The sequence below is a fragment of the Amphiura filiformis genome, chromosome 12 (assembly GCF_039555335.1).
Source record: "Amphiura filiformis chromosome 12, Afil_fr2py, whole genome shotgun sequence".
NCBI lineage: Eukaryota > Metazoa > Echinodermata > Ophiuroidea > Amphilepidida > Amphiuridae > Amphiura > Amphiura filiformis.
Window position 1 is genome coordinate 54,806,632 of NC_092639.1, and position 23,756 is coordinate 54,830,387.

Consider the following 23,756-nt stretch of genomic DNA (forward strand, 5'->3'; position numbering starts at 1 on the left):
TTTGATTCCATTTTTTTAATCTGGTCAGAACGTTTACCATGTTTTCTAACAACATGATTTTGTGGAACTGAGTTTTGTGTTATCGAATTTTAATATTTTTAAAATTAATATTGAATTGAACAAGTTTCGTCTCCTAATTATAATAAATTATATTGTAATTGAAGGTGCCATAATTTCACGCTAACCTGACCATGCTCAATCGTCTCGTTCATTAAAAAAAAAAGATGATTTATGACATCATCGCCTTAGAAACACGCTATAATACGAGGGCTCATTCTACTTAATATTTTTTTTTAAATAAAATATTTTATCTTAATTTGGTTGAATTTGACATAATAAATCTGGTTACATTTTATGTTCGCTATAATGTGGACATTGTTAAGGATTAATTTGGGACAATAAATAAATAAAACGACTATGTAGTCTAAATCTCGGTACAGAATTATTATTATTGAAGACTGTACCTCGCAAAAGTGTGCTTCAGGTTAAGAGAAGGACTCATCGAATATGCTAAAAATGTATAGGCTAATCTAGGAACATTTGAAAAATGTTTGAAATACGGTATTGAAATATTTCACGGTTGTTTTTTCTTGGAAAATTTTTGTCGTGTGATCAAGCAAAATCAGTCTGAAGTCGGTCATATTCAATTTTCAGTTTCTTATAGGATTGTAAAAAGCATTTTGCCGCAAACCCCATTGAAATTATACAACTAGTTCAAAAGATGTGAACAGTTAAAGAGTGCCCAAAACAATAGAAAAAACAAAAGGACATATTTCCTTGTTTGGCTATATCTCAAGATCAATATTTCCGACTTCCGACTGATTTTGCTTGATCACATCACAAATTGGACGTTTGCAGACGATACCAATATACACACGGGGTTAAGTAAGCATAGAAATTAAAAGCACGTGACCAAGACGCAGTCAGTCTTCAAAATGATTAAAAGAGATTTGAAGCATGCATTTCTTATCTATACCAAGTGGACACTGCCCATACTGGATATTAAGTGGACACAAGAGCTTTAAGGAAACTTAAAAGAATCCTTTTGGTGTTTAATAGAATTCGACCACCTTTTGGCAGCCATCATGAGATTGATTATATTTATTTCGTTGGCGCTACCAGCTTTCTGTAGCAATGTTCTCGAAGGAGAATTACTCGAAGTTGCCAAAAGACAGCGTGAGTAGTCTATTTTACTATCTATATAATAATAAAATTGATATTATGAACATTTGATTATACAGTCGCTCTGTGCGGAGACGCGCTTGATCCTGGCGTGTTCTATGATACAGGCATAAGGGAATTGCTAAAAAGTCTACAGCAGGAAGGAAACAATGAAACATAATTTAAGATAAGATCACGGCCCGGGGAAGGAAAAGATGATACATCCCAAAAATGAAGTGAGCAATTTACAAATGAAAGCAAATCTGAATTCAATCTCAACTTTTCGCACCGCATAGGCTACAGGATGATCAAAATGATTGGTACCCATCAGTTTCCAGTGATGACTGCCACATCAAAATGCAGCATCCGCATAATTTGTTGACTATGAATGTCATAAACAGTCATATAACAATAAATTCCTTTCGGTATCCAATATTGCATTTGGAAGAGGCAGGCTTTTCAATAACCATCAAAATTGATGGGTACCAATTATTGTGACACAACTTAAATACGTTTATTGCATAATATACGGGATGAAGTGGAGGTGTGTAGTAATTTTGAAGACACATTGGCTTGCAATTTCGGCATAATCGGATACCCTTTATGTATTTTTTTTTATAATTTATATTGATGTATGTCTTGAAGAGTTTTTATACATGGTATTTTAATCAGTATTTTGATATTGTCCAATGAGATTATGTTTCTACGAACTAGGTCACTCCGGGCTCCATGATGAAGTTTGTTACATAGTGCAAACAGGAAATTACTCCAGCAAAATCAATCCAGTCTAGTCCATCCTCCACATTGAATGGTGGACTGCACTTATGCCCAAATATGGCACTTGCCAATCAATAATCACCCACTTGAAATCCCCTAACTCGCTCCACTGACCAAAGTTAGGGACAGATATGGGAGTTGTTTTTGCTGTTATCTGTCATTTACATATCAGGGAAGTACGAACATTTGCAGATGCCCAACCTACTCAGTTTTTAGCCTACATGTAATGTATACATTATTCTTGATTGACAGCAAGTACAAAAAATATCCGTTAAGTGGTTTAGCTTTAATGCCCTTCGGAAGAGAGCGGTCCACAAGTGAGTGATAGTCACTAAAAGTTGCATTTGATTTACACAGGGTATTTTAGCTAAAAATTTAGGACATGTTACAACTATATTTTCTAGAATTTCAGAGAGTACAACCAATATTGGCCGGTTATTTTTCACACAGTGACGTTAACTAGGCACTGCCCTATACAAACGGCGGATTGTAGGAGACTGAAATTGAGTTTTGTGAGTGGGGGGGGCAAAATTTATGAATTTGGGCAACATCGTTCTGATAATAAAATTGATTGAGGTTTGAGGTGATATTTACTGAACCTATATACAATAAGTTTTCGTCAGAACTGAAATGCACTTGTAATGTATAAGTTTTAAATTAAAGGTGGGGCGAGCTTTTGGCTCTTAAAAAGTGGTACGTACTCAGGACTTTTGAATGGCCCGCTAGGGCCAAATGTTATACAAAGAAACAGCGTGACTTCATTACACAACCAAGTATCCGCGAATTTGTTTTTGTACCGTAAGTCTATAAAATTTGAGCCCAGGGGCCATTCAAACTTACTGAGTACGTGCTACTTTAAAGAACCATATTTTAAGCTCCCCCATATTCACAAAATTGGTACATTGCATGTGCATTTCAGCTCTGACGAATGCCAATTGCTGACGAAGTCTAGAAAATTATCACATCAAACCCCAATAAATTTGATAATAACAGAACAATGTTGCATAAAGTCCGAAATTTTGCCCCCCCCCCCCCACCACCACCAAAAGCCCAAATTCAGCCTCATTTAATCCACCAAGTTCGCTACATTAGGAACATCATAATGTAAACTCATGGAAAGCACATTTTCTATTAAACAATTATTTTACACCATCTCCCGACACACCTCAATTAATAATTAGCCCGTGCGGTTTATGCTAACCCCTTCAAGACTTTAGTCTTGACACTTCGTGAAGAAATTATCTTTACTTAATGCCAAGTCTGTATAATGAGATACAATTGTCAAAAGAAACAAAGGACATTGAGAAAATAGTTTCTAGTTTAGTGTCTTTAAAATAATAAATATGTAAAGTTAATCTACGATTTGGAAATTTAAGGTAAATTGTTGTGGCGGACGAACAAATTGGCAGAGAAAATCAAATTCGGCGCTTTTCTCAAAAACTGCTCAATTTGTAGAAGCTTGTAGATATCTGCTATGCTAGTTGCATTCCTTGCATCATTTCCTTTATAAAAATGTATACTTTTATGGATATGCACTTATCATCATTACTTTTGAAGATACAATACAAAACAATGTCAGAAATTTCCCACTGAGAGTGATCATGATAAATACGATTGCTTATTTCCGCACACAGGAAGAGAAAGCAACTAGATGCCACAGTGATGTGTTTGACCAAACACGAATATCTATGCCCGTGACCACACCTAACCCCTTCCCTATTCACAAACGAAAACTTGGTGAGCACCATGTGAAAGCACTTGTTTTAAGCTTTCATTTGATATACATGTAATGCTCATAACACTGGACTGGTCCACACTCTCTCTAATTCTAATACCCTACCAAGCCTTCACTCTCTTTTATACCCCCATCAGACCATCACTCTCTAAAACACCACCAGACTGGACCACACTCTCTAATACCCCACCAGACCTTCACTCTCTCTAATACCCCACCAGACCCTCACTCTCTCTTATACCCCATCAGACACTCACTCGCTCTAAAACATCACCAGACTGATCCATACTCTCTCTAATACCTCACCAAGCCTTCGCTATCTCTTTCATACTCACTATACACTCACTCTCTCTAGAACACCACCAGACTGGCGCACATTCTCTCTAATACCATAGCAAGCCTTCACTCTCTCTTATACCCCATCAGACCATCAATCTCTCTAAAACAACACCAGACTAGCACACACTCTCTCTAATAGACCTTCACTCTCTACCAAGCCTTCACTCTCTCTTATACCCCATCATACCCTCGCTCACTCTAAAACACCACCAGCCTGGGCCACACTCTCTCTAATACCCCACCCCTTAACCAATCCCTTTTCCCATCATGACAACCTTTTGAGGTGGTCCAAGGAACCAAAATCAAAATGCCTACACATTCCCTTTTCAGGGAGTTTTTGTCAAGTGATGAGTTTCCTTGACGTACGATTCAGACCTTTATCATATTTGCAAACACAGGTAGCTAACAAAATACTACCTATTGCACTACACTGTGTTAATATGTCGTACCTAGTTTGCTTTTTAAAGCCTTTATACTTTGACCTCTGGGGATGCGGCTAACATAGAATACATCTAGGGTCATGGGTCATCATTGTACCAAGTATGAACCCTGAGGGCGCTGTAGTTCCTGAGCAAGAGCTGTTTGAAATTTTACACATATTGCCCCTTGTAGCCCATGACCTTTGACCTCTGGGGTCGGTGTTACTGCAGAAAATATCTAAGGGTCATGTGCCATCGCTGTACCAAGTATGAACCCTGAGGGCGCTATAGTACTTGAGCTAAAGCTGTTTTAAAAGTTTACACATATTGCTCCCCGTAGCCTATGACCTTTAACCTCTGGGGTCGTGGCTACCATAGGTTACATTTAGGGGTCATGGGTCATCATTATACTAAGTATGAACCCTGAAGGCGCTATAGTTCTTGAGCTAGAGCAGTTTGAAATTTTACACATATTGCCCCCTGTAGCCCATGACCTTTGACCTCTGGGGTCGGGGGTACCCTAGGAAATTTTTAGGGGTCATGGGCCATCATTATACCAAGTATGGGCCCCGAGGCTACTTTAGTTCTTGAGCTAGAGGAGTGCAAAGAAGTGGTCTTACGGAGAAGGAGAAGAAGACGGAGGAGAAAACTAAACACAACAAATACAATATCTATGCCCCGTTGCACGGGCATAGATAATCATTTTATTTTTACTAGACGTTGCAGCATGTGGTAAATCTACTAGCCTTGCTTTACTTGCTCCAGTCTGCAGTTGACAGAGCGCACAACCTTAACCATGTTAACACCTAGTTCCTATGAATCCAACCATATATGGTCGAATCCAACCAAAAGTGTCCACGGGCCAAAAATAAAAGTCCGAAATAAAAATGTCTCCACAATTTTTTCCTTTTGCCCATTGATTGATGACATATTGGCCTTATAGGAACCAAAAGTGCCATTACTAATCTTGAAAAATAAATCCAGGACGTGTGATAGTAAATGTGATATCAAAACCCAATGTTACCTACGAATACCACTAGGATGCTTTCACTATCGCAATACTAATCAACCTAAAACAAATGGAATGTTCCCATTAACGCCTTTTTCGTGTAATGTAGACCACAGGGTGTCAGGAAAATGCTAGCTCAACCAGAAAATATTTGTTTTTATTTTTATAACGCGATCAATATGATCTTAGTCAATTTATGCTAGTTTATTTTTGAAAATGAAGTTTAGGTCAGTTTCTGTATTTTATTTATCAAATGAGTATGAATCAATTTACACATTGTATAAGAACGAGTAGGATATATGTTTTCAAGAATATTAGGAATTATAAGCATACACCTAACGCTTTATACAATGAAAAGGTGAACAAACCCGGGTATTCGTAGGTAACATGAGCGATTTAACAATATCTATATTGAGTTTAGAGGTTTAAAGTTTGCTATTATGGTAATGAATTAATAAAATGATAGTTTTAGATCTCTTTCAGATGGTACGTCCAAATGAATAAATGCTATTACCTTAGATCAAAATTTTTTGATGCTTTTAGCAAGATTTTGACCACTTCATTTTGATATACAAGTAGTTAATCAGCAATTTTACATAATAAATAATTGTTGAATGAATCCGTATATGGGTAATAATAGTGTCCTGGGGTACCGCTTAAAGTTTTTGACAATTAATTTCCATTGGTAGCGACACTTCATTACACATGTCATGTATTATGCTGTATTCGTAAGTAACATTTCAGTATTTTGTAAGTAAGAATTAGACTTTTGGTGGATATCCCAATCAAAACTTCATTTTATAAAGCACTTTGAATGTATCATTTTCTTTATGTGCGTTTATTGATACTTTAGACCCTATCATGTATTAATAATGTCGGTTCACAGCGGTTGAACGAGTATTGAAGTAAGAAACAAAGGCACTAAAGTGACTTTAATTTGCTTAATTGCACACAACTCGCTTAAAACCGTTATTGCAGACTTGTGAAGTCCATCTTGGAGTCAGTTACGTCTTGTGGCCTTTCGTTTGAGGGCAACTACAATTAGCTTTATACCAGGGTCCATCATTATGTTGTCTAGATCATGAGACAATGAGAACAGTCGTTTTTTCCATGGTATTCGTAGGTAACCTTAGCGAAAACGTCAAAAGTTACCTTCGAATAAATCAATTTGGACACAAATTACTCAGACGCCAGAAGGTCGGTAAACATTTAAAATGAAGCACACATGACAGTTGACAAATCCTAGTATTTATCCCCTTCTAATCTTCTTTGAATCTGATTTTTCTTTCAAATGAGCAGACCGTCGTCTATTTCAGTACATATTTTTCAACAATTAAGCCGTATTCAGTTTTGCATGGTGGGCATGTATGTGAATTCGCAACTTTCATTGACATATGATTTGATAGCAAACATACAGGCCTTCGTTATGTACCAATATGGGCATTGGCATGAATGGCGGTGTTTCACAATACTGTCATGATGTCAAATTGTATTCGTAGGTAACATTCGGTTACCGAAATTTACCTACGAATACTTGCTTTTATTGTTGACATCTCAGAAATATTTAAACGCAGGCTATTGAAACTTGGTAGAAATAAAGAGTGTATTACCCTGCACCTATTGCTTAACTATTGTTTACTATTCTCTCACTTTGTGGAAATGACACAGCTTTTAACATGTATTCGGAGGTAATGCATATTTTTTACCAAACCTACCTTTGTGCTATTTAGAATTTCTGGCAGCTAAACACAATAATAAAGATGCCCGAATGCAATGCATTTCAGTATTGGACATATCAAAGCTTTTAGCAATTGCGCATTTATTAGTGATTTCCATTTTTTAAAGATATATCTAGTACTATGAAAAATTGTATTCGTAAAAAAAGAAAAAAAATACCACTCAAAAAATGATCACAAAAATTCATAATTATGTACAAATATGTGAAAAATTGAACAGGCAATCTTTGAATACACGCCTTTCAGGAAATCAATTTAGATTCAATCCAATGACTTCTTTTCATAACTGATTTAGACGGTTTTAAAAATACTTTAAGAAATATTTTTAAAAAATGGGTAAAAATAGCATGTTTTGGGGTCTCTGTGTCTAAGTTTTTCACAGAAGGGGTCTTATTATATATGGCGCGAAGCGTATGATCAAGGCGAATAAACACAATACAAAAATGAATGCCAATTGATTAATACTTTTAAGTTATGGCCCTGAACATGCTGTGTACACTTTTCGTTGGATTCGACCATATGTCTAATAACTTGTTATGCAAGATTTCCTCAAATGTTGTAATGAGGGCTTATCCAATACATTAAGAAAATAACCTTGTTTCCCCAGCCTTGACTGCACAAACCACCTTTATTACTCTCCGTGGCGTGGTGGCACGCTATCCTAGGTTCAATGACATTTAATATCAGAGAGCTCAATGCTTGAGCAAATTGGTTAAAAATTAAGAAATAAAGGGTAATGCATGATCATTTACACGCAAATAATGTGTCCGAGGCAGTAAAAACGTAAATAATGGGTGAGGCGCAGCCGAACCCAATATTTAAACGTTTTTACTGCCGAGGACACATTATTTGTGTGCAAATGATCATGCATTACCCTTTATTTCTATTCTATTATAGTGCGATTTAAAGAGAAAATATCACATTTTTTGCCCAAATATTTCAAGTTGTTTACCTCAAGGTGGAGCGCCTACGCGTAGCCAAAGTGTATGCACATTCCAATAACACAACCTAACATTCAATTCTCCCCTATAAGCAGGTATGCACATACAATAACACACCCCTGGCCTTCCATTCTCCCCTACATAAGCAGGTGTGGTGTGCGCTTTGCTGTGCGCTGTGATGATAGAAGAACATAAAGTTCGTTGCCCCTGCCACTTTATCGCTAATTAATGGTCTTTCAAGTGACGCGTTTCAACAAATCACAGTGCGCGATTTTGAATAGTGGGTCGTGGGGGTAATATAATTGTCGATATAGGACTAGATTATTAATAAGAAGATAACCAATTCGCTTTCGAAGTGATGATGTAACAGGATTAATTACCGTAGCAATAGATGAATACAATTTTTGAATAGATCGCCCTTCACTACAACGTTCACGCGGTACCTATGCCTTGAACCATAGATGTCAAAGAAATGCTTATCACTCGCACCTGTAAGATTAGAATCTCGGAAAAGAGTGGTATTGTATTTCAATCTATGACTGCAGACATAGACAGGTGATGAGTGCAACCTGCTTGTAGTGCAGGGCGATCTATTCAAAAATTGTATTCATCTATTGCTATGGTAGTTAATCCGATTATTACGTAACTTCGACAGCGAATATGAATCTTCTTTTGCCCCCCTTTCCCAAAAAGTTGTCAAAAATAAGTAATGCTGCATATTTCGGGAATCTGAAGAGGGTAACGAATTATCAAGTTATGGTTTTTATTTTGGATGGTTTTTCGTAATGTAACAAATTATATAGTCTATAGACTGTTAGAGCATTTGTACGATGTTGGCCTTGTGTAGATCAAAATACATGTAATTTATTAATATGACATTTGACAGTTTCGCTTATAACTGAATTGAGAAGGTGCATGACAGGTGCATAACAGATGCATCACATTACCCACATCAAGAGACTGACACAGGAAAGAGCCAACTGGAGAGTGAAGCGAATAAGTGCTTGATAATCAGGTGTGATGACAGTGCGGCGTCAATGAAAAGGCATCAGCATGCACCCTATGAACGAAACATGGGGGAAACGGGTAAAGATAAAGATAAAGCTCCAAGTGAAAACATCCACCAGGCTCCCAAAAATGTTTTCTCTTATCCTTGGATCAAGAGGAAGAACATTCTTAAGCCAGCTCTAACCGGGACTGTAACTAGCACAGAGGCTAGCTGTAGGACTTCAACTGTACATGTACCTGACATCGAAAATCGTCCTATGCTAGACCAGGGAAGTAAGAGTCTCTAACTTCCGAGGCTAGATACAGTAGTTTGGAGATCCATTACGGGAGTCCGACTACAAGATTTGCCATACATAAGCACTGAAGTAAGTATATGGCAAGCATGTTTGTTTTTATCGTTAAATTGAACTACATTATTTGAAGAGCTTATTTCCAAACCGTGTTAAGTTCAGAAACACATGTTTCTGATTTACCTGTGCGATATTGCAATGGGTTGTGAATTTGTGATGCTATAGGTATTATAATTTCAGTTTCACCATTATAAAGCAAACAGTGGATTGATGCACAGTAACAATACTGCGTGAGGCCGTTGGTTCCCAAATGAGAACAATAGTCTGCATATTGTTATGCAGCATTGTTATGGTAAATAATGGCTTGTTGATGGTACATATTAACTCATTGTTGCTAATGTCAAACTTGTCAAAGTAATTGTGATTACATAAGTAAATGAGAAACATGTGTTTGTGGACTTAACAAGCTCTTCATTTGTAGAACATGCAGAATATTGGTCTAATTATTGTATTTATTATGTTGGTCTACAGATCCGATCGGTATGCCATGCAAAGGATATGAATTTATCTGCAGGACACTATCTACAGCAGTTTGTTGTCATGGATACTGCCATTATACATGCAATGATTTACGTAAGTAAAAGTTAACATACGTTGACACCACTGGATGTGTATTTCCATACACTATGATTTGAAACGATAGAATGGTGCAGCGGTTATAAAATGGTACTCGACGACTCTTGAATAAAAACCACAACCCTAACCTTATCTTTAACCCCAATCCTAACTTAGAATGCCTTAAACCCTATAACTTTAACCCTCATTGGACTGATGAACCTTCGGACTAATGGGCTCTTCAACAAAAAAGCTGTTATTAAATTTAGACTTACACCCGTGACACTGTCATTTAGCCACATGAATCATCTGTTGCTGCTGCCTGACCCATATACAGAGAGCCGGAGCCTATGTTACAACTTAAAACGGAAGAAACAAACTAATATGGGAAGCCAGAGGTGAGAAGCAAATCATGAAGTATATATTTTTCATCATGTTGTGAAATGCATTGTATTAATATTTCATTTCCTTCACCATTTTTGCAAACAGCTCGAAGACCAATATATCCTGTAAGACCACCTCCACCTAAGCCAGTACCTACGACAGAGGAACCCACGACGGGTGAGTTCATATATTATGTGACTGTCTACCAAAAATTGAAATGTAATTGTGGCATTCTCACTTTGAGACATTGGAAAGGCGAATCCTTCTTAAAATAAACTTTACAATGATATATTATACAAATATTGAATATTTATGAGTACAATGATATTGAATATTTATGAGTACAATGGTACTCAATGGCACTCAATGGTAACCAATGGTACCCATTGAATATATTTACTTTTTATAGTAAAAGACTATTGCACTCCGCACCAGTGCAATAGTCCATTTTCCATTGCACTGGCACGCAGCTTCCATAGCAACGCTGATAGACGCGAGCGTATATCACGAACGGTGACCACCTAGACTCGCCAATTATATGAGTGGGTGTTGCTTCTAAAATAAATACAGTTTGTAATATTTTTGTAATTTATTTTGTTTTCCTGGTGATTTATAAAATTAAGTGGATGATAAGGAAATTTATATGAGTTATATAAAACAAATATTGAATGTTTTTATTCGTTCAATGGAAAGAATATTTTCATTTGGTGAAATATGAAATGTTCCATTCAACTCGGCAAAGCCTCGTTGAATGGAACAGTCCATATTTCATCTCATGAAAATATTCTTACCATTGTACTCATAAACATTCAATATTTGTATACTATTGCTTATTTGCAAGTAGAAAAATAAAAAAATGGGTTGAGAAATTGTTTTGAGCTCTTCAATGAACCAAATCTCAGAAGGAGATCTGCCGACATTATGGCCCATATGTGATGGATGGTCTATAAGATTTTTGTCATATCAGTTGTCATGCAAGATTCCGTGGCGAATGGCTAATTGGTTATATCCCACGCAGATGTTAAATTGATTTAGGCTACGTTAAATTCTGGGTAAGCTGTCAATGTACGTATATTGCCCGGGATGTAGGTTGCATTTTTTATTCTTTTATTTTCTGAAATTTGACATTACATCCGCGAACGATTTGGAGAACTCTTCTGGTCGGAGAAAGAATACTTTGAGTACAAAATATGTTGAGCATAATAATATATTTTCTACACTTAACGTCTTACTATAGCTATACAATATATACAAAAGTAAACTTGTCATTCTTAAGTGACAGAAAACAATTTGTTTTGTTTATTCATTCTTAAATACTTCTTAAATGTAAAAGGTTTCTGCAATCGTATTGATTCTTAGCCGTGTTATATGACATGATATAACACGGTTCAGCGCATACGAGTCGACGCAATACGCATACGCGCTATTTGAACCAATCGAAGGAGGCGCATATCAACAACGGGAGTAATCGATTATAAGCCTTAGGTAATGTTAAGAATTCTCCACCCTTGCTTTCAGTTTGAACTGAACGTTTCAGACGCAGTATATGCCTTATAACTTGTTTGAAGGTTGGGTTCGGTGGGTGCTTGCATGGACTTATAGGCGCTTATCGTTTAATCGCACGCATGCTTTCGGTTTACTTTTAATTTCATGGCGTGGAGCTGATCCATCAATAGCCATCGCTTTTGCAAAACTACTTGTGCGAGTTGAAAAACTCCCGGGTAATGTCGTTTGTCACATGAATGCATCAATTAATCTAATCATTGCCCACCAACTGAATCTATATTTTGTTAATTATTTTATTCTTCTTGATCATCAATTTTCGGAAGTGAACTAATTCAAACAAGAATTATCAACATTAACGGATATCGTAAAAATGTATTTTGTTCTGTTTTGAATAATTTATGCTATAAACGAAAGATGTATCGCAAAATTATGCGATTAACGCTTTTGAAAAACGATACATCGCAATTGATTAGCGTGAAAAGTAATGCATCGCAATCGCTCAGGGTGAAAAGCGATACATCGCATTTCACGCTAAGCGAAATAGCTCAACGATCTAGAGTAAATTCAGCTTCAGAATATTTGCGAAATTTTCTATTATTACCTTAAAAAAACCAAAAACAAAACCCGCAGTGATTTATAGTGCGCTATGCACAGGCACAACGCCTAGACGTTGAGGTACAAGCCTCAGCACACTTTACTTTAATATCATATTCATACGAGAGACAAGGCAGATTAATATTCTGAGGGAAGAAAGCCCAGTTCAAGATGCAGAAGGAAACGGGAGAACCCGAAGATAACCATAACTTGCTTGAAATTCTAATACTTTTGGCATAATTTTTTTCTCCAGAACAAGCTGAACTTCCAGTTTATGTACCCACACCTAAGCCATGTGTAGTAAACTGTAAGGATGGTAACGTGAAGACAACCTTATCACCAGAAGCCCCTGTTGGGTGTAGTCTCGACTTCCAGAGTGTTACTGTCAGACCAGAGCCCTATAATGCAACTCATAGCGTCATTCGGGACTCATATCAGATTTGTTGTCCTGCTACATTTGCAGGATAAGAACAAAAGGTTCGTCGAAAATCAAATTTAGTTTGTTTGTATTCAACACATCTACATCATCTTCGCTGATATGTCCACTTCTGGATGTGAAGCTGAGGGAACATGTTGAACTATATTTGAAGTCTTTGGATGAACTGAACAGTTGACCCAGCAAACACATAAACATTCTTAATTTTTTTTTCAAAACGTTTTAATAACATTTAAATGTCGGGTTATAAAGGTTATGAAAATGTTTTTAAAACGTTATTGCAAATATTTTGGGCAAACACAAAAATAACATTCTGTTTAGAATGTTTTGTATCAAGTTTTCAAAAAATGTTTTTGGAATGTTATTAAAACGGTTTTATACCCTTTATATAACCTGACATTTAAACGTTTTCTGTCAAACATTTTGTGTTTGCTGGGGAATCATTTCTGTTTTCAGTTCACAAACCATTTTCTATTGCAGTCCATAACGAGACAATGAGTGAAACTGTTGAAGATCAACAGGGCAAATCGTCATAATCATCAAACACTCTAAGAAAAAGCATCTTAAAGAACAGGTCCTTGAGCTGTCCTGTTCGCCATAACGTGAACGGTGCCTTAACAAATCGAACCAGAAAGACCCGTAAAAATCAAAACCACTGGTCATATAATTATATTTGTCATCCTTATTTTTCACCTGTTTTGACCAGTCAATAGCACAATAGTGTTGGTGCTTTTGTGCTATTATTTTTGACAGGTCTTTTCTGCTTCGATATCTAATGACCACGTAATGTGTCGTTGTGCTTTTTTCACTTCGATGAAAATAGGTTGAAATTTACCAGTGAAGGACGTCCCGTGTGAACACTCACAAGTGTTTGTTCTAAATGCTATTATTATTATTGTTGTTATTTGCAGCGTCATCCTGGATTTCTTTGTGTCTGGTCAACTGTCTTTGTTGGAAGTACACAATTTTTCAATCACCGCTTCAGTATTAATGTGGGACATCATCTGCCAACACTGACTGAACGCTTTGTACAATACTTTCATACGATGTATTCCATTTTTCAATAATCAATAGAAGCTATAGATTATAGACTAGACTAGGTATTAGGATGTAATGTATACAAACCTCTTAAACGAATAAATCCTATTGAACCAGCGTTTTAGCTGGTAATAATGCATTCAACAGTATTATGGAAAACACGCACCTGTTGCCGCTTGTAAACATTGACCAATTGGGAAGGTCACTTTCTGGAAAGCTGGACTGAAAAAGGTGATGTGATCACTTGCCTGATCCTAGTGATGTAACTGATTCCCCATGTGATTTGTATAATTATTGCCTTTGGCTGTATGACAAATCTGGTCCAATTTCAGGAATAAAGAAATAATTCCTTTGGGAAATAGAATTATAAAGAAGAATTGCTGAAAACGTTAAGAGATATGTAGCGTAACTACACACAATGGCTATTCCATTTGAAATCCATACACCCCCTATGGAAACAAGACCTTTATCTCCTTCACAGGGGGTGTAGATTTCAAATGGATACACCCATTGGGCTTTTCCAGAAAATTGATGCACACGCAGTCGTGATTATTGGAAATCAGTTTTGCAAAGGCGAAAAAGTCCAGCCGATTGTAGTTCAGACGGCTCGTATCTTCACTGCGGGAATAATAGATGGTATTCAATACGACGTCACTCTGACTCATCATCATTTGAATACAATTCTGTCCTCCACAAGGTCCACAAGGCCATTCGCCTGATAAGTCAAAAGAAGATTTTTTTTTGGATTTTGGGGTGGGTTGGTCGGTCGGATTTTTTTATAAAGACTCACTACTGTATAGGCTAGAAGGCGATGGACATTGGTCATGTGGAAAGGTACATAAATACTTCACTTCAGACCTTCAATACGCAAGATACACCATAGAAATGGATTCAATTAGAACAACTGCATACTCGTTTATTGGAAATATTGATGCAGGAATGGACAGTTTTAAATGTTATGAGTTTACAGTAATGACGTTCTTCTTACTAGAAAAATGTTTGCTAACCAAATTAGCTTTGAAATGAAATTTAGACAGAAAAAGTAATAAAAAACATTAAAATTATAAACTAAAAACTATTTTTTTTAAAGGGCCTACCCTTTGGGCAACTTTGGCTTGGTCGGTGCAGGGTAAACAATTGTTTTAGCCTAATACAATAAAACAGGTGATAGGTATTGAAATTGAATCTCAGCCACACATTCCCATCTAAAATCAAATTAAAAAAAACCGAGAATTCATTGTAAGCTCATTTCTTTGAAAATAAAACACATTATGAACCGGATTGTCAACTCATAATTTTTAGCTTGCATCATGCAATCTCATCCTGAAAGATTTATAATGTAGAAATAGAATTATATATGTTAAGAAATGAGGTACTAGCGGTACCTCTTTTCTTATCATAAATAACGTACCACTGAGTCACTGAAATTCCAGTGTAGTAACTGGATTCCTTTCCCCTATAATATACATAACTTTTGTTACTCAGTGTGTTTTTATTTTTTTAAGAAAAATACAAAAATAGTCACAAATTTATCAATGGGTGTATATAGTACAACCTTAACAACTAAAAATCACATTTTAACCAAATAACTTTCATTTTTAGCCAAGGTTTAAGAGTATAACCATGGGTATTTTCAATATCCTGGCGCAAAAGATAACAAAGATATGACGAGAACTTTTTGAATGACCCTCGTAATTATAACATTAACAACAACAACAATACTAATACATAATAATAATAATAATAATAATAATAATAATAATAATAATAATAATAATAATAATAATAATAATAATAATTTAAAGTACAAAGCTCTCAATTTTTTTATTATTATGTATTAGAATTGTTATTATTATTTTATTATTATTATTATTATTATTATTATTATTATTATTATTATTATTATTATTATTATTATTATTAGCATTATTATTAGCATTATTATTATTAGCATTATTATTAGCATTATTATTATTAGCATTATAGCATTATTATTATTAGCATATGATTTTTAAGACGTTTAATACAGATATGCGCACAAGACACCCAATTCAAAAATTTTAAAGTACATGTATATTTAATTTAAAAAAAAATGATATAGAAGGATAACTTTCCTTTAAACGATTTAATTAGCACACAAAAGAATCAGTGACTGCGAATAAAGGTCGTCACTATCTAGGCAACGACAAGCAATTTCCTTGTTTTGTTACGCATTGACATGTACACCGAGTGTTACGGGTCAGCAAGTACTGGTACTGGTTGTAACAATAACAGTAAGCAAATAATATGGCCAGTCATGATGGAAAAACTAAAATTTATAAATAAAGTAATTTTGATTAATTAAATGTTCAAAGAGAAGCAGAACATGAGACTCAGCATGAATTATCTCAACTTCATTGGCTTGCCTAGAGCAGTTCATCATTACGTTGCAGTACTTGAAGGTAGGTTGATTCGCAACAAATTAAGAATATTATAACTTTGTAATCAAAAAAGCATATAATCGTAAGTGTATGCTATTGTGTAGAAGGAATGATGCTTATGAAGTTTTAAAACTTTATGTACATTGCATGATTTAATGCCATCAGTTTTTATGCCGCTACACATATAAATCTGTAATTTATGATCTTGGACTATGCGGATCTGCGTATTTAACGTGCAAGTTTGTGGATATTTCATTCGCGTTGGTCATGTTGGTAGATAATAAACTAAGTTTAAACAGGCATTCAACAGTAAATCGAGAAATATTTACTTCTGGAGTCGTGTTACATTCAGTTCCAGTTTGAATGTCTGTACATAATTTTAAACATATTTGTGTTTATATTAAAATGATACATTATTCTGTTCATTTGTTGAGCTGTGTTTTCCAGAGGGGGTAGGGTAGGTATGTGTAAGGTGTAGGGGGGGGTGAGAAATTAATTATAAGTAATTTGAATAATGTGTCATAACAACAACACCTTTGTAAAACGTACATAACTCATTAACAACAATAAAATAAAGCACGTTTTCAAAGTATATGATTTGTAGAATGAACTTTTGCAAAATTTCAAAGTGTTATTTTTCACTTTGAATATATTGATTTAAATAATGAAAACCGATTTTATTTGGCTGCTTCGACCAAAAATACGTCGTGTACTCTTAATATCATAAACAGTCATGTAACAACCAGTCATGGTCATTGCAAGAGGATTCAATGTTGCATTGGGAAGAAGTAGGCTTTTCAATAACCATCAAAACTAATCATTATGATACAGCTTGTAGTTGTCCTTGCTTTAAATTCCGGTTTTTTGTTTTCCTATGATTGTAGATAACAGATACTAACAGCTAAGAAGCACAACAAATCTCTACTACAATGGGACAGTCCAGGAGCAGGAACATTGATATGACATACGCATTACCCAACAATGTTATGGTCATCATATTCTCTCACCTCTCACTCTATGACAAACTGATTGCCCCCAGGTATGTATGCTCAAATGTATAGCTCAATTTTATCAGCAGTTTTTTTTCCCAAAGCAACAAGGTGCCATATATTCTGTTATATATGTGTACCAGTGTTGTAGTCGAGTCCTCATCATCCGAGTCCGAGTCCGAGTCCTTGGTGTCCGAGTCCAAGTCCGAGTCCGAGTCCCTGCCAATTTCTGATGTCCGAGTCCGAGTCCGAGTCCTCAATGTTCGAGTCCGAGTCCTTATGTATCAAATTCAAGCCCCGGGTTTTCACCAATACCTTATCAACGTAGGCCTATACTTAACCAGAATTTTAGTTCTATATTATTTTCTTGTAGGCCCAAGTACATAATGTGCTAGTCCCCCTAGCATGCCTAGTATTGTTTTGGGGCTGTGCAATAATTATGCGGAGCCCGCCGGAGGGGTGTAATTGCAAAAAATGTTTATCCCTCTCAGCGGAGCATGCCAAAAATCGCTTGCCCCCCACCCCCGGCCTGCCAAAAAAATTTGCACCCCTTTGCACATGCCATTTTTTGCTGATTTTTGGGGATCCCAATTTACAAACTTTAAATGGTTTAGATAATTGTGTCATGTATGTTGCGAGCGCAGCGAGCAGGGAAATTTGCATTATGTAAGTATTTCCGTACTGTTTTCTAAGCCTTTTTAGAGCGTTTTATTTAAAAGGTGCCCATAGGCCTATGTGCCAAAAATTGCTTGTTCCCCTCTCTCGGCTTGCCAAAATTGCTTCCACCCTCCCTTTCAATCGGTCAAATTTACCTTCCCCCCAATGCTCATAATTTTTGCCCATCCACTTAGGTAGCATACCCTGGAAACCAGAGTATAAATCACAGACTTACAGTAACTTATTAGGCTTGTGTTTTAGACAGGCAAAAGATGCAATATTACAATCAAAATATGACGTCACTACTAAACCCCAGTCCCCAGGTGCCAAGCGAAGAGGTGTTGGATCTGGCTGTAGGCCTATGCAGTAGGCCTAGTATTCCTGTGGTGGGGGTCACTCACATGTAAAGGTGGTACGGGTATAATGTGCGGCGGTCAAGGGTCCCTTTTCAGGCTCTCCGGCAGTTCCTTAACACATTTGCATTATGCTCAGGCCAGTTCATTGAGCCTAACACTCTGAAAATTTTAGCTCTTAAGCTCAAATTTGGAAACATTTTGAATTTGTTAGCTCCAAACCCTATAATTTGGCCCAATTTTAGTTCACAGACCTCCACAAAAATGTTGAAATTTCAGTTCATCAAGCCCCTATTTTGCCACCAAATCAGTTCTTCCCAAAGTTTGGTGCCACACACCCTTACCAAAATTTAACTTTGAGTGCCCAGAGTATTATTTATTATTCATGTACATTCTAGCAAAGCAGTTAAAGATATAACTGAAAGCAATCTTGCTTTTTGGTTGTACTTTTATTTACAAACTGAATTTATTTGCATGCAAAATTACTTAAATTTATCACATGATGTGATCATTGATCAAGTATAAGAAGTTTACAATGAAAAAAAAGACCTAAAAGACCCTATTTTGCCGGACTCGAGGAGGACTCGAAGCCGAGTCCCCGAGTCCTTGGGGTCCGAGTCCGAGTCCGAGTCCAAGTCATTAGCTTCCGAGTCCAAGTCCGAGTCCGAGTCCTTGACAAAAAGGACTCGAGTCCGGACTCGAGTCCGAGTCCGAGTCCCGAGTCCTCCAACACTGATGTGTACCCAGACAACGTTGGCAATGGTCGGCATGGTCACGGTCGGTATTAAAGCCGACGCCAAACCAACGTAGGTCTTTATGTTGTTGCGCCAACCTTAAATAATGATTGGTATAGGAACCTTAAAACGACGGTCGGTACGCCAAAGTTGGGCCAACGTTTTTGTGCCAACCTTAAGGGCTGGGGTATGAACGTTTGGACAGTATTTATTTTGGGACACTAGAGCACATCAGACATATCGAATTGCATTCTGAATACGAAGAATGTCATTCTAATATCAAATATTTTTGATTTTTTGAAATTCGCAATTTAATACACATTTTATAGCAAATCATTAAAAATTGATATTTTTGATATTTAACAGTACTTGGAGTAAACTTTATAAATCTGATGATTTATACTTAAAGTGTATGTAGGTGAGATGAAAAGCCGACGATCAATTGAAAATTTTGACCTTTGGTATTGAAGATATGGATTTTTTTTTCCCAAAACACCAACAAAAATTATGTCTTTTTGGGAAAAAAATCCATATCTTCAATATGAAACGTCAAAATCTTCAATTGATCCTCGGCCTTTTCCTCCCTGCTACATACACTTTAAGAATATATCATTAGATTTATATAATTCGAGGACTGTTATATATCAAAAATTTGAAAAATATCAAATATTTATAATTTGTCATAAAATTTGTATTACATTGTGATTTTCAAAAAATGAAAATTATTTGATATCAGAAAGACATGCTTCGTATTCAGAATGCAATTCGATAATGCACATATCAAATGCATCCCCGGCCCCTGGGGACCCGGGGATGGCCGGATCGTGGGCCGTGGAATTTGGGTTTAAAAGTTCAAGTCCCGGGTAAACACCTGGCCAGTCCCGGACCCACCCGGGCACAACTCTCAGCCACTCCCCGGCCCCCCCGGTGCGAATATCCGATGCAAACCGATGCAAACCCCGGGTATTCCTCGGCCCAAGTTCCCGGCCCTGAGCATCTGATATAGGCCTGGATCTACATATGGTTTTAATATCGCGGGCTCAAAAGTCGGTATTCAGGTATGTCTTCATACGCTTCAAATATAGGCCAACATGTGTGTTCCATTGCAAATACGTCAGTTACTCACTTCAGCGTAATTCTCAGATATAGGCCTACTGTTTCCACTTTCGGACTAACGTCTATTATGTCTAATGACCCTTTTTCGGACGAGCACACCGTCGAAGGAATTTTATGTTACATATATCAATGTCGGACCCCAGTCACCCGACTTTCCCACTTAGTCATTTCGTGTATTTTTCATGCTTTACAGTGGCAGGAGAACGGGACAAGTAGGTCTATATGATTAAAACATCAAAGATATGAAAGAAACAGATCGCTGCATTTACATCTGTCCACGATTATACGGGAGTGGTGAATGTTCGATCTTTGCATGAACATTTTAAGCACATAATATTATAGGCCTATATATGATTTTTTTTATGTCAATCCAAAATGCAACTTCAATAATTATAATGAGGCTATTCTGTAAAGGCCCATACCCCATCCAAGGCCTACCTTGTATCTTGTTTAAAATCAAATGACCATCTATCAAATATTTGGCGCACTAGTTATTAATAGTTTGTTTGCTCACGAGGTTGTCATTTTGGGTAATATTGAAAACATCCTTTCAACGATTTGTGATTAATGATATTGTTGACGCTCCAACATGAAAATATAATATAGTTTTGATATCTGTTTATTAACACAAGACATTGAATTCAATTTTTATATCATACACCTATAATTATTTTTTTAAAGAAGAAAAATACAGCTGGAAAGTTTATAAAGAACATGTACACTACCTATAATATCTAGTCTTCTATTAAATATTATGGCCATGTAGCAGTCGATCGCAGATGTCACAAAAGTATCATGGATTCTTTTATTATCACGGTCAGTTTTTGTTTTTGAGTTTAGGCCTAATAATTTAAAACTTTACTCTCGGCGGGTGCTTATAACCAATACATTTGGCATAAATATGCGTATAGCAGGCTCTCGTTTTAACGTGCATGTCAAGAAGCCAGTGTGGTATGGTTAAACATGTTAACTTTAGAGCCCCGCTAAATAGCAGATACATGAACTACTATGGCAAAATTTGGAAATAACAGCCAAGATTTTGTTTTTGGAATGGATTTATATGAACAGAAACATTAACGTGGCGACTCAGTGAATTATTAATATTCATCTACGGCTCAAGTACGGCCAAGTGATAGGATTCCCTGACCCATAAATGTGGATACATTGCTTTACTAGCAAACCACGGCCCATTTTACTGGTTGGAAAACCCCGGGTAAGTTACGACATAATCCCGGCCCGGCTCGGGTAAAGTCCCGGCCCACTTTCCTGGGTTTTGGCCGACGTCAAGTCTTATACCAGTCCCGGCCAACACCCGGCTCCCCCCGGGATACATTTTGAGTCAAATCCCGGGTCACATGATGTCAAGTCCCGGACCATCCCCGGGTCCCCAGGGGCCGGGGTTGCATTTGATATGTGCATAAGTCTTAGGTGCTCTCATGTCCCACAAAAAATACTGTCGAAACGCAATAAACGCTCATTTTAGATCCCTTAAATTAATGAGCTTGCCAACCATAAAATGACGGGCGGTACGCCAAAGTTGAGCCAACGTTTTTGTACCAACCTTAAATGATGATCGGTATGCCAACTTCGGACCAACGTTGGGCAATATATTGTTGATAAATGGGCACCTTGTTACACACCAGCCATTTCGGTATGTGGCGGACAATCATTGAGACAAAACATTTTAACTTGAATATGAGGTTACTTTTGAACTGAAGCAGCCTAAAAAGGTCCAAACGGAAGAAGCACATTGTACATTTTGTTTAAATGGACTGTCGATACACACGGCCACGGGACCGTCATGTTACCGCCGACCTGAAATATACCAACGGTCCATGATTTGTTGGGTTTTTTTTGGGGGGGGGCGTACGAACCCTTTCCCCGCCACTGGTCATTTATGTCAAACCAAATTATATTGGCCTTTGCAATTTGAAGATGTGATTACCTGATGTGTACAGTTTTCCTATAAGATCACCATAGCTGGTGTACAGCCAAAGTCAAAGGTCATTACCACATTTGCAGTTGTTCTTAGACTGCTAACATCTGAACATAACTATGAAAGCGACAAGCTGACATGAACATCTAGCTCAATGGTCACCACGTCATAATATCTGCAGACATTTCACATTGGGAAACAATGCCTTTTGTAATCTATTTTATTTCCTTTTCTGTTTACAGAGTATGTACGCGCTGGTATACGTTGATGAAAGAAAAGCGACCATGGCAATGTATCGATTTCTGGGATAAAGGCCCTTCTAAGAACCACCAATCAGAACCGTGGCTATTCCCCGCTAAAGAAGACGCTATTTTGAATCTTCTTAGAACACACGCGGGTTCAGCACTATTACAAATACATCTACGGTTCATAAGCGCCAAAATACTGACATTTCTGAACGAAAATTGTCCATATCTTCGGGTGTTTTCATTTCTTCCAAGAAACAGTAATACTTTAGACGATTTTTACTCTTACAAATCGTTACTTTGTGATGAACGCGTGAGTAAAACATTCAGCGACATTTTTATAATCCCACCAACTGTAGTTGAATGTCGTTTGAATTTTCTCGCAAATTACAATGTCAAGAAACTGTCCGGTAATAACAACTGCTACGAAAGTACAATAAAATCACTACTTTACGTGTCTGAAGAACAACAAGCTGAAGAGACGGCAAGAAGTGTAAGTAAATGTACACAACTAAAGTATCTTGCGCTTCATTCTTACAAACTCACTCTTCGCGGCGTCCAACTTTTGACAGATTCTATTGCCGATTTACGCGAACTATGTCTGATTGACGCTAAAGTAATCGATGATAACGAAAAAGAAATCTTCAAAACATTCGTCAATAATCTAAAGAAATTACAAATCTTCAAATTCAGTGGATACGGAAATGTTGATTTTATACTGGATGAAGTGGTTGGCTGGACTTCTTTGCGAGAGCTGTGGTTGGGTAGACTCGACTTCACAGATGACGCATTTCTTGAAATGACGTCCAAAATGCCCCAACTTGAGATTCTAGGCATTGATATCATTATCTCAGATTCTATACTAAGTGCAATATCAGGTCATCTTCCAAAACTTAAAGAACTATCTCTTCTTGGTGGTGAATACTCTGACAATGGTTTGAACTCTCTTCGCGGTCATCAAAGCTTACAGAGTCTGTATATCAGCGATTATGAAATCGAAAAAGGTCCCGAGTTTTCCCTGCAAACAGTGCACAGAGTGATCAAAAGCCTTCCGAAGATCGAGAACGTAACTATATCATGCCAAAGATTAAAGAGACGATATTCTGGAGAAATATTGCCAGCAATTAACAAACCAAATCTTAAGGTGGAAGTTGATTATTTCTAATTGTGCAGAAAATAATTATACAACAGGGTAAATCTGACATTAATATATTTAGTAGAGTATAGAAGTATTGTTATTGCTAATATTTATGCCTAACTCGATCAACAATTTTCAAAAATTTAAACTGACTTTCACAATAAATTTTCGATATGTGAC

The 23,756-nt window shown here is 36.8% G+C and overlaps 2 protein-coding genes across 3 annotated transcripts; both read left to right on the top strand.

The window, feature by feature from the left end:
• Positions 1–938: 938 nt before the first annotated feature.
• On the top strand, positions 939–15,269 carry LOC140166430 (uncharacterized). Of its 2 annotated transcripts, none has more exons than XM_072189893.1 (5): positions 939–1,176; positions 9,947–10,048; positions 10,520–10,591; positions 12,771–12,991; positions 13,862–15,269. In XM_072189893.1, the coding sequence occupies exons 1-4, from the start codon at positions 1,086–1,088 to the stop codon at positions 12,980–12,982; spliced, it is 477 nt and encodes a 158-aa protein (XP_072045994.1). In that variant the 5' UTR covers positions 939–1,085; the 3' UTR covers positions 12,983–12,991; positions 13,862–15,269. The 2 variants fall into 2 exon arrangements, with proteins under 2 accessions (XP_072045994.1, XP_072045993.1); XM_072189892.1 differs by having other exon boundaries at positions 944–1,176; positions 12,768–12,991.
• Positions 15,270–16,071: 802 nt separating this feature from the next.
• LOC140166434 (uncharacterized) lies at positions 16,072–23,719 on the top strand. Its single transcript, XM_072189897.1, has 3 exons — positions 16,072–16,429; positions 17,293–17,447; positions 22,436–23,719. The coding sequence occupies exons 2-3, from the start codon at positions 17,338–17,340 to the stop codon at positions 23,601–23,603; spliced, it is 1,278 nt and encodes a 425-aa protein (XP_072045998.1). The 5' UTR covers positions 16,072–16,429; positions 17,293–17,337; the 3' UTR covers positions 23,604–23,719.
• Positions 23,720–23,756: the final 37 nt, after the last annotated feature.